Genomic DNA, 16,724 nt, shown 5'->3' on the forward strand with positions numbered 1-16,724 from the left:
TCTTTTTCTTTTCTAATCTATATTCCTTTGACACAGAGGCTTCCCTCAATTTACTTTCCTCTGTCGATGCATCTCTGCTCTTTTCCTGACAACTATGAATGGATTAAATTGGACAGATATAGCAGTTTTTAAACGACCAGCTCTTAGTATGCTGGAAATATAGCTGGGCACTGCTGTTTTCCATGTAAGTGAAAAAATGTTACTGCAAGATCCCATGAATGGCAAGAATAGGTTTGGAGCCTCATGCTAGAGACTGAAAGGCAACTTGGAAAGTATTTCCGGAGTGGCTCCTTGCAGCCTTCAATACTTGGATTAGTTTTCTAAAATTCTGAAGGAATCTTTTGCTTTTTTTCCCCTTCTCTGCATTTTTGGTGCTGAACTTTTTCCGGTTTTCCCACACTCCTGCCTGTCACAGAGCAGAAACCACAAAAATGCAGCAAAGTAAAGTCTGTCCAAGGAGCTGCAATTCCATCTCACAAGGATAAACATTTCCTCTGCCAAGAAGTGAGCACAGCACACCGGCATCTTCAAATACACATCCCTGCTGCCCAGCAGAGAAACCCACTGACAGAGCCTGTCACCTGCACTAACATGAGCTATCCAACATAAAAGAAATCAGATAGTAAACCCACCACAGTGTGTACCTGCCAGACCTGATGCTCACATCTGTATTTGCTGAGCTGACAAACTCCACTAACATCTTGTTTTCTTTTTAAATAGTTTTGAGGGATTAATTCAGTGTGCTATCTCTTAAGATAGCAAGAGTACACGCAGGAAATACACAAGCTTCCCCAAAGCAGTTCTGTCCAAGCTCCTTAAATACGCCTTGCAGTTCCAGATTTGATCCACACACACTGACCTACCATCTTAATAAGTTGTCTTTCATCAGTAACCTTTTACTAAAACTTCTCTCTTTGAACAGGAAGCAAACATAGAATCAGGAAACCTCACAGGAACCTGCTCTGAAAGCTTTACAACTCTTCTGGCTGTAGAGTGAGTCTAAGGAAGGAATTTGTGAATGCAATTTTTGCCCTTCAGTATTCAGGGATGAAACAGTCTGAGGATATGAGGAAAAAACACAATGAAGGATTTTAGTCTACAGAAGTTTAAGAGGAGATAAACAAAGAGCTGAGGAAGCTACCAACAAAGGTAAAGGATAGGAAGAATTCTCTCATAATACACAAAAGAGAAGACACACCAAGAAATGGAAAGGAAGGAAACTTGCGATCAGTAAGCAACATTTCTAATGATTTTTGTTTGTTTTTAAGATAACATCTGCCAAATCCATCTACCTTAGAATGGAAAGCACTATATAACTAAAAACTTAGTAAAAGTTAACGGAAGGATTTCTACAGATAATAAGGAAAGGCTATTGTTACACTAGGCACAAAATAAACACCTTGAATGAAATAAGCACTTGTGCATGAAGGCACGAGTCAATTATTGTGTGTTAAATTTATGGGGAAACTTGGTTCAAGGGCAGATTAGCTTGTTAAGGATATTGAGTGGTTTGGGGCTTTTTTTAGCAGCCTCTTCTGGCCCACCAGATTCTAACCCCCATCAAAGATTAAGCCTGGACTCAAGTGCCTAAAGTATCATACTTGGTACTCTCAAGTTATTTGAGACATCTGCATGGAACTGGCACATACAACATGAGATCTACAGAAGACTTGTGCTCATCTGGAACAGCAGCTGAAGGTCAAGTGGAATAGCCCTTGGGATCTAAAATCTCAATAACAACCTGTATTTACATAACTGAATCGCATCCTCGATCAAATACTTCTCTCATTCAGTCTGGCAGCTCCTACATCATTATGTTTGTATGATGTTACAGTCTCACCTACTAAGGTGAGACTGTAACTACCATTGTGAAACATGAAACTGCAACATAGTGCACACCTATGTCAGTACACACAGCTCAGGTTACTCTGAAATTTATCTGGGACAGCATAGCCAAAAAGATCTATGTCAGAGTCACATGTAGACAGGTTCTTCTCCGATATTCCTTCTCGGGGGAACCAGTGCCAACTCCCTATTGTGGACGGGAAGAGATAAAACTTACTTGGAAATCCTCTGGGCTGCAGCCTTTCTGACCACTGCTTGCCTGTGGTTTGCTGGAGGCTTTGGAACCAGCTGAGGCGGCGTACCCGGGGATGGCATCACTTTCTGCAAACTGGCTGCCTTCTGGATACTAGAAGTGGCACTTGATGTCTTGCGGGCATCAGAGCCAGCTGGCATAGATAAATGGCTGGTGCTGGATTGTGAGTAGTTGGCAAAGAGAGCCTGGTAAAAAAAAAAACAAAAACAAAAACACCACAGTAATTGGAGATTACCTCTCTGAATATTGCTGAGATGGACATGGGTGACATTTTTGTGAGGGATAATACCTGCCTAGTGAAGGGAACCCCAGGACTCCAGGGACAGTCCCACGCATAAAAAGAAGAGTTAAATGGTCAAGTGAGTGAAATAGTTTTTAGAGCTGAATTTTATACCCTTGGAAGATGGGACTAGCTTCTAGGAAGGCAGACAAGCTCATTACTGCCCCAGAATGATACTATTCTGGATTAAAAAACAAGAGGTCCTGTCCTCAATCTAATCTTGCAGTGTGCTCCCATCCACAAAGGAGTAAAGCTTTTGTTGCTTCAACTGACTTTCTGCATTTATCTTGCTGAATTATTTGTGTGGGAGGTGGATTTGAGACACTAGCTCTTCAATCTAACCCTTTAAGTGCTTGGAATAACAGAAAGGCTCTAGGGTACCTTCTCTGAAAAAGTGACTTTAGGTCAGCAGCTGGCAAAAAGGAAATCCCCAGTAATACCAGGGAACAGAAAATATTTCTTTTCCTATAGCAGGTGGGAGAGTAAATAGATTGGAGATTTGTCAGAGGGAGCAAAAGCATCTGCATGTTATGAAGGAGTGGAGAACTGAGCAGTGGACTGGCAAAGCAGGGATTGGGGAATGGTTCCCTACAGGAGCTCTGCAGACTGCTCAGCCCTTCAGAAAGGAGCAACCTGCTGCGAGCTCTGCCTTGTCTTTCCTCGAAGTCCATCAGACTCCCAGGGCAAAGAGGCAATACCGTAACCCTGCAGTTTGGCAGCTAGAGGTCATCGAGAGGAGCTGAGGGGAATAGCTGAGCGCTCGCCAGTCACCTCGGCGTGACCCTGGGAGCACTGCCCTTCACTGCGTTTGTCCTCAGTTTCTTCTCTGGTGAAAAACACACAAAGCCACAGTGAGTGGGCTCCAGGCTCCAGAGAAAACCACAGTCTGAGGGCTGGCTGAGTCTCAGCACACAGACAGGAAAAGCCCCTCTCCCCCGCAATTCTCTGGCAAATGGCAGGGCAGTGGTGTGTGGGAAGGCGTTTCTGACAGGGAGAGCTCTAGGGAGAAAAGGAAGTGCAGGAGCCAAAACAGGCCTGTTTCCTAACCAGAGCTCACTGACAAGATGCCCTTGGGCTCCCAATCCTTCTTAACCTCTCCCTTCCCCAAAGTTCTACCTTGATTGCAGCTTTCACATTTTGAATAAGTAGCTGGTACAAGGGCAAAAGTCTGGAAAATAGCAGTCACACCCTACCTCCCCCCAGAAAAACAAACTAAAATGGAACTTGGTTTAGTCTCTTGCATCTGAGTCTGACACATCATGGGGTTGGGAATGGAGACTGTCAAGTCACTGCACTCCATTCTTATTCAGAGGTGACATTTCATTGCGTTCAGTTTGATATTATGCATATTTCCTGTGAGTTGTTCTTATTAAAATCACTAAGATCTTGGAGTCCACAAGCATAGTCTTAACCCCTTCCCTGTGTTAACATGCATCGGCAAGGAGGTCCATGACTGAAGAAACAACAAGCATGGATGCTCTAACAAAGTCTGATCAGCAAAAGCTGGGCTGAGACCTGCCTAAAGAAAGGTCATGGATGTTTTTGTTGGGGGTAACAGACTTCCAAAAAGGCCTTTGTCTCCATGCTGTGCTGAGACTCTGGCTGCCTTCCAGGCAAGGATGGGGAGACTGGAAGCTGACACGGACCATGGCTTCTGGATTCAGCTACAAAGCATACTGTCCTGCTGTGAACTCCACGGGGACAGGACAGGAAACCAGGAGAAGCTACTGTGCAAATAAAGAGGGCAGCTGGGAGAGCAGAGCCTGACCACACAAAGGAAGGGTTGGGAAGAGATTTCAGCACACCCTAAAAGTAGGAGACAGATCTCATCTCTCAGGATTTGGAAAGCTCAGGGTCTAGGGAGAGCAGAAGCCTAGACAGAGGCAGTCCTGAAGCAGGTAGCACCCTACAACGATTGCTGCTGCGAGTTAAAAAACTCTGAACCACACTACCAGGCTGGCAGATTTAATGAAGTTGAGGAGACAATTGCTTCCCTGACAAGTTCTTAGGGCTACAAATCTGAAAAATACTTAGAACACTATGAGACTTTTTAGTTAGAAATCATGTAAAGCATTAGTGAGTTAATTCTCTTGCACAATTCTCTGGGGAGGTAGGACAGCATTAACCCTGTTTTGCACATGAAGAATGTTAGCACTGACAGAAAAAGTGATTTTCCCTAAGCCAGACTAAAACAATATAAAAAGCCACGTTGAGAGATCAGAGAAGATCCTGACTCCCAATCCCATATTTGCCTTATTAGATCACACCTCTCCTTGCTTCCACATCTTCACTTGAACACCATACACAAAGTGTTATCTGTCCAAAAAGAATAATTTTTAATTAGAAAATCTCAACATTCACAGCTTATCAGTAAGGACGATGCACATCTAAGAGCATTAGCCAGTAGCAGCTGAGCTCTGGCTGCTCGTGATTAAAAGCAGGGAGGTAGTGTAGTACTTTGAAGAAAAGCAGATATATTAATGATCTTCAAAAACAGAAAGAATGTTCCTGGCACTTACCATCCCTGTATCTAACACCCATCCCTAGCACAGTAACGGAACAAATGTTGCAAGCAAAAACATGTTCATTCTGTGACCAGAGGAGGTAATGAAGCTCATTTCCTGTGAATCTGTCTTGGGGATTAGTATTACAGTATCTAATATAAAGCATGCCCCAAATTATGCCTCCCTTCATGATTTTGGGGCATTATTATGTTGATTTTTTGATGTCTAATTAGGAGTGGCTTCATGCTGTAGCCTTTGCCTCAGTGGGAACAGTAGTTGAATCCCCTTTCCAGATATACAGCTCTTTATTTTCATAAAATTTATATGAAACATCGCTTTGAAATTTCTGTCCCATACTCATTCAGTTTAAATTGTATCAGCAAGTCTGAAAACGATGAGAGACTCAGCAGTTTAAGAGAACCGACAGACAGATGCACACACACTTGTATCGTGTAAGTATCTGTGCAGCTAGTTCCAAATCACCAGGTGCTGGAAACTAAGATGTTTATAAGCAATAAACAATGACGAGGATTTAAGGTTAAAAAAGAAAGAAAAAAGAAAACCCAACAAAATAAAACCCACCACTTTTAGAAACACAACTGCATTTCAGATGACATTGCAAAAATGCAGATAATTAAAAGGCTTGGAAGACCTTTGGAGTCATACAAATTGTTCAGGGGAGATTCCTCTTGAACCCATATTAATGCATTCAGTTAAATCAGTTTGGATGCTACAATCAGCTGAGCTGAAATTCACAAAGTGGTGATAAAGAACAGGCTCAAAATGCACTATTAACTGCCATAATGTTAAAATGCAGTAAAAGGAGCATCTTGGGGTCATCAAGAAAATTAAAGGAGAGGAGCAAATTCATGGTATGTGCAGATTGTCCTGAAGCATGGCTTCCTTGATAAATTCTTCAGAATGAGACTAAAATATACTGAAATAAATTGACTTGGTGCCTTCTCTTTTGTCCCCCTTTTGTACTGGAAACTCTCTGGGGCAAGGATTGGGCCATATCATTGTATTGGAAAGATACTAATACATCTGGGCGTTACCATAATTCTAATAATAGTGACAGGATCAGAAACATGGGGACAAAATTTCAGCTGGTATAAATCAGCACAGACTACTGCTTTCAGAACAGTTGTTCTGCTTTACTTAGACTGAGACTTTGACTCATCAGTATCACAAGACTCAAATTGAAAAAATGGCAGTTAGCTAATTTAGTGGGAAAACAATCTGAGGAAGAAAGCTGCAAAACAAGAATGAACAAGAGACTGAAGGGGAAGAGAGACTGCAAATCTGACAGCAGTCCAATACATAATAGTTTAGAAAACAGTTTAATGATGTTTAAGGCTGGATTCAAAGAGGCCCTGTGTCCTCAGGCAGGAACAGTATAGTTCTAGGAATACTATGAGTATTATTCTGAGTACTTAACATTCCCAGTCAGATCTAAATAAACTGTAAGGAATTCAGAAGAGAGTCACATACATTTAAAGAAAAAAAAATTGCTGAACTTCATAAAATCAGGAATATTTCAAGAATATACCTTTTTTAAATGATTGAGAGGAGAATTATTTAAGATTAACTTAGCCCAATGTTTTATAGCATAAAATCTACTTAAACTTCGGATTGAAAATATGATCATAACTGACTACACAACTCATTAACATGATTTATGCCTTGCTTTACACGAGCTTTTTTGATATAAGCAGGACTGATGGGGATCATTCCACTGTACTTTTCTTGTTTTAATTTAGTTTTTTTCCCATGTGAAATGTTTGGCATAAAATTCTAAACCCAGTAGATGCTCGGCTAAGCAGACAGAACATAGCCACACAGAGAAGGAGGAACCTCCCTAACAGCTACTGGCATCCTTCCAGTACAGGAAACAATTAGTGAATAAACAATGATGGTATATTAACTGCCTTGCCAACTGCAGCAGTGATACTAACATCTAGGTCATAACGTGTCACATGAAGACTCCTTCACACATTAAAAATACTGCTGTAAGCCTGTTTTTCTTGTGTTTTAGTTTGACTTTGTAATTCTTTTTCCTTGATTTTGTTGATATCAGATTTAAGCTTCTTGTCTCCACTTTCAAACTCCGACCCATTTCATTTTTTCCTCTTTTCTCAGGCTCTGTATTGTCTCTGGTCCTGGGCCCTATTACTGCATCTATTTGTTTGTTAGATTCTCATCAGTTTGGTGTTTTTCTTTTTGTCCAGGGAATGAAGTACCTATTCTGGCATCAATGATCCATTTCCAGAATAATACCCTGTGTGAACTAACTTCCACGTACAATGAGTGAAAATTGTTGGTTATTATTCCTTTACCTGCACCTAGACAGTATTTGCTACTCTGCAAATTGTTAAATGCCTGGAGGAGAAATTATCATTCTTAAGTGTCCGAAAAGTGCTCGATCAAGAGTGGGTGCTGCCACAAAGAAGTGTGCAATAAGCCTTTGTATCCACTGCACAGCAAATGGGGGTATTCTTACTTCACAGATACTCAACTAGGAACTCCCATACTTTCCAACCCATCCATCTCATCTCCAACATATTGGACTAGTTAATAGACAGGCAGAAGCATTTGCCTGAGTTATTAATCATGGTGCTTCTGTTACTTGTTCACATGCTACCCGTATACATATGACTAGTTCATTTGTCACAAAGAGAAGGAAAGACTAGCATCTAGTCAAGTTGCACAGTCACACTATAGTCACAGTATACCTTGAGATATATTAATAAATGTACTTCATCTACTGACAAATGGCTAGCCTGCCTTCCAACCGTAACAAGAACTTGAACATTCACATGAAACAGGCCTGGAGATATCCTGCATACATTTTCCAAAGTAGAGCAATCATGACTTTCTTTCAAGTGATTGGCCTTCTGTTTTTGGGGATACGTTTCTTCTGTTGAGAGGAGGCTGAGGAACTTGAATGTAGCAGGCAAGACAACAAAGGATGGAGTAAATCTCAGTATGTGGGAAGGAACAGAAGGATAAGAGCAGGCAATGGGAGATAGGTGGCTGAGGTGACATGGACCAGGACTGTGGTAAAGCCACACAAGCTAGGATAACCTGCATTAGCTGTGGGCTAAAAGAGAGGACAAATGATGGCCAGCAGGAAAAGGTGAAAGTCAAAACAGTGTGAGTGGGAAGGAGATGTCAGGCAGGGAGCTTGTAAGCGGCAGAAAAGAGAAGGTAGTTCTTGGAAAGGCCAAGTCAAAGGACTGAAGTCTGAGAAGCTAACTGGAAGAAGGAAGAGGTCAGTAACAGGAAACTAGAGAGGGAGCAGGGGATAGACAGATGAAGATGAGGGTAGTGCTGTGACTGGGAGGGGCATCAGAGGATTGGTGCATCTGTGACTGGAAGGGGAGGTCTGGCTGGCTTCGTACAATGTCTAGTGGGAGAGGAAGTGTCTAAGACACAATTGTTTTATTAAGATGCAGTTTCTACTACAGAAAGTCTGAAAGCCCCCATGTTCAGCAAGTACCTTTTTTCACTAATGGCAACTTCACTGCAGCCTGAGCCCTGCGGTATGGCAATGGCCTCAACACTGCAAGTCCAAACTGCTTGGCCGAGAAGGAGAAGGGAGGGAGAGAAAGGAGGGGGACAATGTGGGGGTGAGAGGATGTTTAACAAAGAATCACTTTAACAGAAACTCCTGAGTAATGGCTCTGCCCCAGGCCAAGAATAACATCAGCTCAATGTCAGCAATTAGAAGAGGGCTCAGCCAGGCCCCCACGGCCAGCTCCAGCCTCCTCACAGGCACAAGCCAGCTTACAGCCCTTTCCTGAGCTTATGAGCAGCCACAGCTGCCCACCCAGAGACCCTTGGATGAAGATGAGATGAAAAGAAAACCTTCTGCTTAGACGGGGAGGAAGAAGACTGTAGGTGAGGGAATTTGAGGATGGAAACTGCATGGCTAAGTGAGGGCCTTAAAAGGAGTGCAAGGAGCAAAGGCAGAAAGGTCTCTCCAAGATGGTCCCAGAAAAGAATGAGGGCAATTTGCCTATAACCTATTCTCAAGGACTCTGACTAGTGACTCATCTTCTTCACAGGAGGGAGAGTGGGTGTTCAGACCTCCACATGTTAGCTCTGTTCATGATTTTGTTGGAGTCCAGTCCTGCCAGTCTGCCTAGCAAATACTTTTTCCTAATGGAAACCAATCTCTTTGGAGTGAAGGTTTGTTCACCCAAAGACTTCCTTCCCTTTAGCAGGGAAGCCTTTTGGACACCACTCAGAAGAACAAACACACATCTCTCTCCATAATAACAAAGAAAGGTAATGAGTGCATCAATAAATTCTTTGTAACCTTGGAAGGTAAGTCAGGCAGGATGGAAATGCTGTTCTGGACACAGTGGTCCACCCTTGACATCTAAGTGTCATTCAGAACACCAATAATAGAAGTCCTTTTTCATATTTCCTCTAGCTCTTGGACACCTAGCCCACCTTTTCTCCTTGCAATTGTAACAAAGGAGTTACATATCCGTCAGACAGTCCTTGTGCAAAGCAGTAAAAGAAGATCTTAAATGCAGTAATAACAAAATGTGTAGGAGGCCTGGAGAAGATTGTCAAAGTTGCAGAGAAAACTTGTGTCAGGGTCAGCGGCCACACCAATGCCCACTGAAGGCTCTTAAGAGAAATTAATACATTTCTTCAAAAGAATGAAGATTCTCCTAAATAATTTTTGAGTCCCTGTAATGTACTGCTCTTTTGATAACTGCATCATACGAGAAGACATCCAGGAGAAGGAAAATTTAGTCAAGATGAAGCCTTGATGGGGTCTGTTTGCCACAGAGGACACAGTTGCTGACACAGTTTCAAGACCCTGTATTTAGAAACACTGAAATACAACAGCAACCTGGCCTGAAGCACTTCCCAAGAACTCAAGTCAAAACAGGAGCATATAATCAGTGACGATTAAGTGACAAAGAACTGTGGAGACTGTAGACAGTTCTAAGGCTGGCTGAGGCACAATAAGGGGATGCCTTGAACTGGTGCAGAAAAGCAGGCAGCAGCATGCCAGTAGCCAAATCAAAGAGGATGCCAACGCGGTGGAAGAAGCCATTGAGACCTACAGCATCAAAATGCTATCAGAATCACTGCAGGTAATATCAGTTTTGTTGCAACCCACTTGACGAGCTACTTCCTACACAAAAGCTGCGCTGTATGTATTGACTCTGGGTTGGCTCTGCACATCTAAGACTCAGTCAGCACTGCTACATCCCAGGCAGGATTTGTAATTAGTTACCTGGCGCCGGGCTTGGCTTTGCTCCAACAGCTGTCGTGACTGAAGTTTCTGCTGCCGAAGTTGCTGCACAGCAAAATGGAGCTGACAGTTGGGATGTACCAGCGGGTTCTTTGCCACCTTGCTGCAGACACTGTCCTCCATCTCTCCTTCCCAGGCAAAATGATCGTTCTCTGGAGCCCTGAGAAAAGAAGAGCCATCATACTTTCACCACTCTACATATAAGGACTCCTACTTACAAGGCACTGCTGCTTCCTAAAAATCCCTTAATATTTAGCTAGCTATGAATTTGTATTAAGCAGCTCCAGCAAGCACAACACCTGCTAGAGGTGCCATGTGCCAATTTTGGTCTTGCTAAGGAGTTCCTTAATTCCAGGCTGGGACTATATTACTAGCTGTAACACCATGTTTGAGGAGAACAAGGGAAAAGAGAAGAAAAACTCTAAACTGGAGCATATCTGTTGCTGATTAGCACTGAGGAGAGACAGCAGGAAAAGAGCTAAGGATTCCCATCACAAATGACGTAATTATTTATTTGGATTTGTAGAGATTTTGTTAATACACTAACTCAAGGCTTACACCAAGCACACACACAGTACAGTGAGAGCGGAACGGGAGACATGCAGTACAATATCCACAGAGAGGATAAAGGACTGGTGGGGTGAGATAGCAACCAGGGCACATATTGACTCCACAGAGTTACAATCCAAATGACCCAAGAGGACTGAAGATAGGCTCATTTCTTTCACCATCAGAGTAACGCAAGCCTTTCCCAGAGAAGAAAAGGCCTCCTGCAAAGAGGCAAGAGCTCTTACAACCCCAGGCTTATACTGTGGGAGTTCAGCTGTGGCCTGCAACATGATAAGTACCAAGAGGAGCTCACTGGCTTGCTTTGAAGTTCGTAAGCCTCAGCAAGAGACTTCTACACAAGGCTGAGGGGCTTTGCAGAGAGCAGGTGGCAGACTGACAGGACCACAAGGTGTCCTGAAGAGGCTACAATGGCCCAGCAACTCACATATCCTGTGCTCACAATACAGGATGCCATATGACACACTGAATCCTGACACTGGCTAATAAAACCTTCAAGCCGCAATGCCTGAGCTTCCCAAGTTTCTGCTGATCTCTGTCACGTTTCTCTCAGCCACTCTTTCCTAATATTTCCTTTGATTCCCAGGGCAGAATTTCTTTATATTTCCCATGCGTGTCATAAGTAACTGGGATGTAAAAGATAATTGGTGTTTTTTACATTTAATGCCACAATTTGGAGCATAGGACATGGTAGCGTAGGTCATGGTAGCATTTTGGCAAGGGAATTAACTGCAATCTCCTTGCTTCAGGATCCTATCAAGACTTACAACCTACATTATTTGAACTTGTCACACCTTCCCTTGAACGTGTTGCACCTTCCCCCACAAGCTTCATCATCACAGCAAACCCTTAAAATATTCAGGAGGATATTTCAAGCAGAAGCAATTGCCAGCCCTAAGTACTCTCCCTCAAAAATAACCGAACACACCCCTTCCAAAGCATATTGAGCTGTTCAAAACAATTATAAGTGATCTGGGAAAAAAAGACTGAAATAAAAAAAAAAGTTTGCTGCTGAAACATTGAAAGACACTGAGAAGTGTAAAAAAAAAAAAATCCATCACTTTACTGAATGATCAGACATTAAACGGGTAAATTTGAAACCTGTGGCAAAGGATTAACTGTTATAGAAATACAAATACTGAGGACTGATGGTCCAACTTTTAAAAATGCACTGGGATTGCTGCCTTGCTCTAACCTTTGTCCACTTCAACTCTCAAATGCTTTCATTTGGTTTATGACCTGTTTTAATCCACTTTTTCTGTTTTAACCAATATATGATTTATAGCTCAAAATAAAGTCTTTAGGATATAACATTGCCCAAGATAAGCTTGGTTTAAACTACCCAGGAAAACACTCTTGAAACTATGTTACTAAATCTTTAGGAAGAACTAAATTTAAAAAAAAAACAACACTAAAACCACAAAAACTTTGGCTAACATTTTCTTGCAGCACAGACAGTCTTATACACAGCTCCCTGCAGTTCCAACACCACCTCTCTACACGATACAGCACAACAGCACTTACTTTTTTTCTAGATACTATATTGAAAATGCTGCTGATTTTACTCTTGTGGCCTGCAGAACGCTTCTGGATTGAATATGCTCTGTTAGCGTCTATGGGTTTTGCCCTTTTATAGATGGAAATAAATATAAATTCATTATACATAACTTCAACCTTTTACAATACTAGCATTAAATATTTGACAACAGCAAGCCTGCAGATTTGCAAGTCTTAGGATCACTTTTGTAGAAAGAGGTTTAAACTGCAGTTTTGAAAAGTCCCCACAAGTTGCTGATAGTACATCTAAGGCAAAGCTTGCCATGGTACAGGAGAACAAGGCTTAGGATCCGAGACTCAATATTCTGCTGCCAGAGACATGCTCCAGCTCTCAGTGTAACTGCCATGCTCACAGGAATGCATGACAGTGCAGGTCCTCCTCTCAGTCTCTGCCTATCAGATGATTTATTGAAGCATGACAGCACCCTTGCACCCTTCCAGAAGTTCGCTCTTCTGCTTAAGGAATTCTACAACAAGCTCAGAGCAGTAATGAAAGCTGGAAGAAAGCTGTAGAGGACCTCACACCTTAATAGATACTATAGAGTTCATGTGGTAGAGAGACTATATAAATACCCAAAACTGAAGGAACAGCTTTTTTGTAACTCACGCTGGTTTAGGCAAAGCCAAAAATAACCAGAAAAAAAAAACTACGCCCCTCAATGGAAATGACGATTGTAGAGTCAGTACTCACAGACCTGCTTGTTTTCAATTCAGGATTATTGCTTGAACACTAGCAATTGACTGAATATTCATTTGCTCACATGTACAGACAACAGATACAGGCACACATGCAAATGGAAAACAGAAATTCCTGCCTGTGCCACCAGAAGAGATTGGGTTTTGTTCTGTCAACCAGGCTGGTTGTGAGCAATCTTCTCACAGCTTGCTCAGGATTATTTATGAGTTGCTTAGTTTAGAGACCTGGCCAGGATTCAGGCTTTCACTATGTACAGGAAATCTCAGCCTTGGCATTATGGCCCATCCTTTGTAAGCAAGATTCTGTCCTTCCAGCAGCTCTTAGGGCTTCTCAGTATTTTTGGCAAGAAACACACTTTGTTCCTTTATTTCAGCTGCAGTTTTCAAAAAGCCTGGGCCAGAATTCCCTCTTTCTCTTCACTGACAGCATAAGACCTCTCTGCTGCAGCATTTTTGCATCACCAAAGGTACAAGTTTCCTTCAGAGACCAATTTCAACAGATCTCCATGCTATTATGATCACAAACCAGCCTAAAAGTACGAGAAGATCATGCATTCACCTCCAGGTTTTCTGGTTCCAAATCCCCTTTCAGCTCCAGTTCTCTTTTCCAACATAAGCACCTCTTATACAATCAACTACATACACCTGTACTGGGAACTAATGCTAGTGTTCTAAAATAATAAATACTAATAAACCACTAATACATGTGCTCATTGACTGTGGGGGAAAAAAAGTCTCAATGAAATCCAGCCTCCATACAGAAGGGCTGTGGTTACCAGCTCTTACAAGGAAGTAGAGAGCTGGCTTCTGTTCCGACTTCAAACAGATTTGAAGGGAATACCAAGGACTGAAGCTGTAGACAAGACCAGACCACAGAAGAGCACTCACTGAGAATCTTATAGCCATGAAGAGCTACCTGACATACAGCAAGTCTGTACTAAAAGGATGGTACTGGTAACTACTACTGATAGACCACACTTCTAGCATCTACCATCCCTAAGTACCTCATTCAAACATCTGACAAAGCAGTGTCTACTACAATACAACCACTGCTGGGATGAGTAATGCTGGACAATAAAAGAAAACAGCAGAGGACAGGGCAAAGAAAAGTCTTTACTTAAGTGAAACTACATGAGAGAGAGGGAGAGGAAGGCAATGTAGGAGTAGAAGGCGTTCAGAATATCATTTCTTGATGCATAATATGGATATAAATTGGGCTTAAAGCTTCCAATGTTCCCAGAAAACATTTAAGGATTTTTAAGTATCATAAATATTACACACAGGGCTTTCATTTATATTTCAACTGAAGCCTTCTTCCCATGGCACAGCTGGGCACTTGTTTGATACCAACTCCTGTACTGCAGGCAACAATACCAATTCATGAAGTATACTGGTGCTCCCCATATATCACTGACTAAGCAAGCACTTTTGAAATGTTTGAAAAGTGCCAACATCCCATTGAAAGGCAATGCAAACTAGGCTCAAATTACTTGTGAAAATGAAGCTTCAGCATTCTTGAAGAATATTCCTCTATGTTTAACCCCACTTAGTTTGTGAGAACTGATAGGATCACAGCAGGAGTCAGTATAGCTGGAGGTCTAGCAAAATGAGAAAAGAATTATTCTGCTTTTAAATGAGGAAACAAGCTGACAATGAAACCATTTTGCATCCTTTACTGTAAAGGCTGGAGCTAAAGATGAACAAGGACCATTGCTGACAATAAGGGAACCCAGTGCGTTTATAAATCTGTGCTCCCACCTTGCCATGGAATGCAAGACAATCTTGGGCAGCAGTTTCTTTCCCACAGGGCATTCAGGTGGTATGACAAGTCCAGGAAGCTTTCAGTACAAAGCCTTGGTGGGCACCAGCTGCTAGAAAGTAGTTGGCATAGTAACTAATGATTCTGTCTAGTGTGGCAGCTCCCAGCATCCTGCTGACTTATGTTCAGGCACTCAGAAAAACACAGAACATTTTCTTTGGCACACTACATGCTTCTTCCATCCCTAACAATAGGCCCTAGATTGGGCTGGCTATGGAGCAATGATAAACATAGTGGGACAAAGCCCAGGACGCTGGGGGCCTGGCTGGGATGCAGGACTGTCGGGCCTCTCACAGCGCTGCTTGCCTCAAGGCCTTTCTTTGTCTTTCTCTCTTTTTCTCTACCCTCAGCTTCAAAAGCAATAAATTAAAAACTGAAAACCAGAACAAGTCTTTGAGAATGGTTTGCTCCTGGCCTCTGCTGTTATCAGGAGCGTCTACCAAAGAATGACTTAGGTCCAGTTTAGTCAGCAAGAGTCTGCATTTTAGCATGGTCTGTAGCTCTAATGGCTGGAATACGCAAGCCCCTAAAACATGCAGCAGCAGCAGCGATGTTGCAAAGGTAAAGAAAGGATGCTTTCCAAAAAAACAGGGGTGAACAAAGCATTTTTCATGTTCCTAAAAGAGCTCTGCCCGCGACTTTGGAGATGTCCTGAGGGAGCTGTCCAGAACCGGCCACAGTGCAGGTACTTGGAGACAGGGCAGGAAGCAGCTGGCCTGTATAAAATGAGGATGCCATCACCTGGCCTACAACCTGCTTGTGAGCTCTGCAAGAGAAGCAAAGGAAAAGTTTTTAAAGTTAATGAGCAGCCTGTCAAGGCTGCATTGGCACAATAAACATGTGGAAATGCATTTTGATTTCAAATCCAGTTCAAAGTGACAAATACAATCTCCTGCAGTGAAGGTGTTGCAGACATGTAGGAGAGTTTCTGCCCCAGACCACTAATCAAACTTTCCCTTCTTAACTATGAGGCACAGATGCAGGCATCTTGTAATAGTTTCAGTCTTAGTTCTCCAGCTCCTCACTTCCCCAGCAGCTCAAGCTACTTTTACCTACACAAGAGGCTCTTACTATCAGTATCTTTGTGCCATGAGACAACAAAAAATGTACAAGGTCCACGTGAAAAGCCTTAGGACTGAGTTGGATTAGGCAAAGAACATGAAAAGTTCTGTGGATTTAAGTACCGTTTCCACGTCCATTCACAGGTTAACTGTAATAGCTACCAAAGGCACAATTCAAGCAACCCAGGACATTTTAATCTGCGTAATTACTAGCAAATGTCAGGAGTCCCCCTCTGCTATTCTCACAATTCCCCCTTTCAACTGAGAGAGCTGATGTTGTTACAAGAATTTTATTCAAAAACAAAGACATAAACAAAAACATCCAACTCATCTCCTTGTGGTGCAGGATTAGCGCATGTTTCAGTGGCCGGATGAATCCATGTGTCGCACTCTCAGCTGCACAACTCCATGGGCAAGTAAACATTCAGTGTCAAAAATTTTCCCTGAGATTTCCAACTAAACTTATATTTTTTCTTTTTTATTGCATGACCTTCCTCTTATTTCAGGTCTAAACCTTCACTACTAGAGCTCTGCCTCCTTCGAGCTTAGCCAGCCTTGGCACACTTAACTCCATCTTTTTCCTCATCTCAGTCTCTTCTGGCCTTTGATTGTATATTGCTTTTCTCTGAACTTTTTCCACTTTATCAGTATCTGGGACTAGGCAAGTGGTCAAAACTGAGCACATTATTCCAGCTGTACATACTCAATAGCTATACAGGGAAAGCCCACTGCCTTCTTGCTTCTGCTCTTTATTCTACAAGTCCTATCAAAGTTCATGGACTTCCTTCTTTTCTGGTATATGATGTTGTATAATTTACATCCTGCTCCCTGGCTTCTGAAAATTATTCCTGTTATTTCCTTGCC

The 16,724-nt window shown here is 42.3% G+C and overlaps 1 protein-coding gene across 3 annotated transcripts in view; it reads right to left on the reverse strand.

Moving 5' to 3' along the window:
* TTLL5 (tubulin tyrosine ligase like 5) overlaps positions 1 to 16,724 on the reverse strand; it is a 129,790-nt gene that overhangs the window by 21,592 nt on the left and 91,474 nt on the right. For all 3 annotated transcript variants that reach the window (XM_014941808.1, XM_014941807.1, XM_014941809.1), the window contains 2 exons: positions 10,143 to 10,320; positions 2,063 to 2,283 (listed from right to left, as the gene is read on the reverse strand). In XM_014941808.1, the coding sequence (XP_014797294.1) occupies positions 2,063 to 2,283; positions 10,143 to 10,320 (399 nt within the window). The remainder of the gene's footprint in view (positions 1 to 2,062; positions 2,284 to 10,142; positions 10,321 to 16,724) is intronic.

Source organism: Calidris pugnax, unplaced genomic scaffold (genome assembly GCF_001431845.1).
Source record: "Calidris pugnax isolate Ruff unplaced genomic scaffold, ASM143184v1 scaffold56, whole genome shotgun sequence".
NCBI lineage: Eukaryota > Metazoa > Chordata > Aves > Charadriiformes > Scolopacidae > Calidris > Calidris pugnax.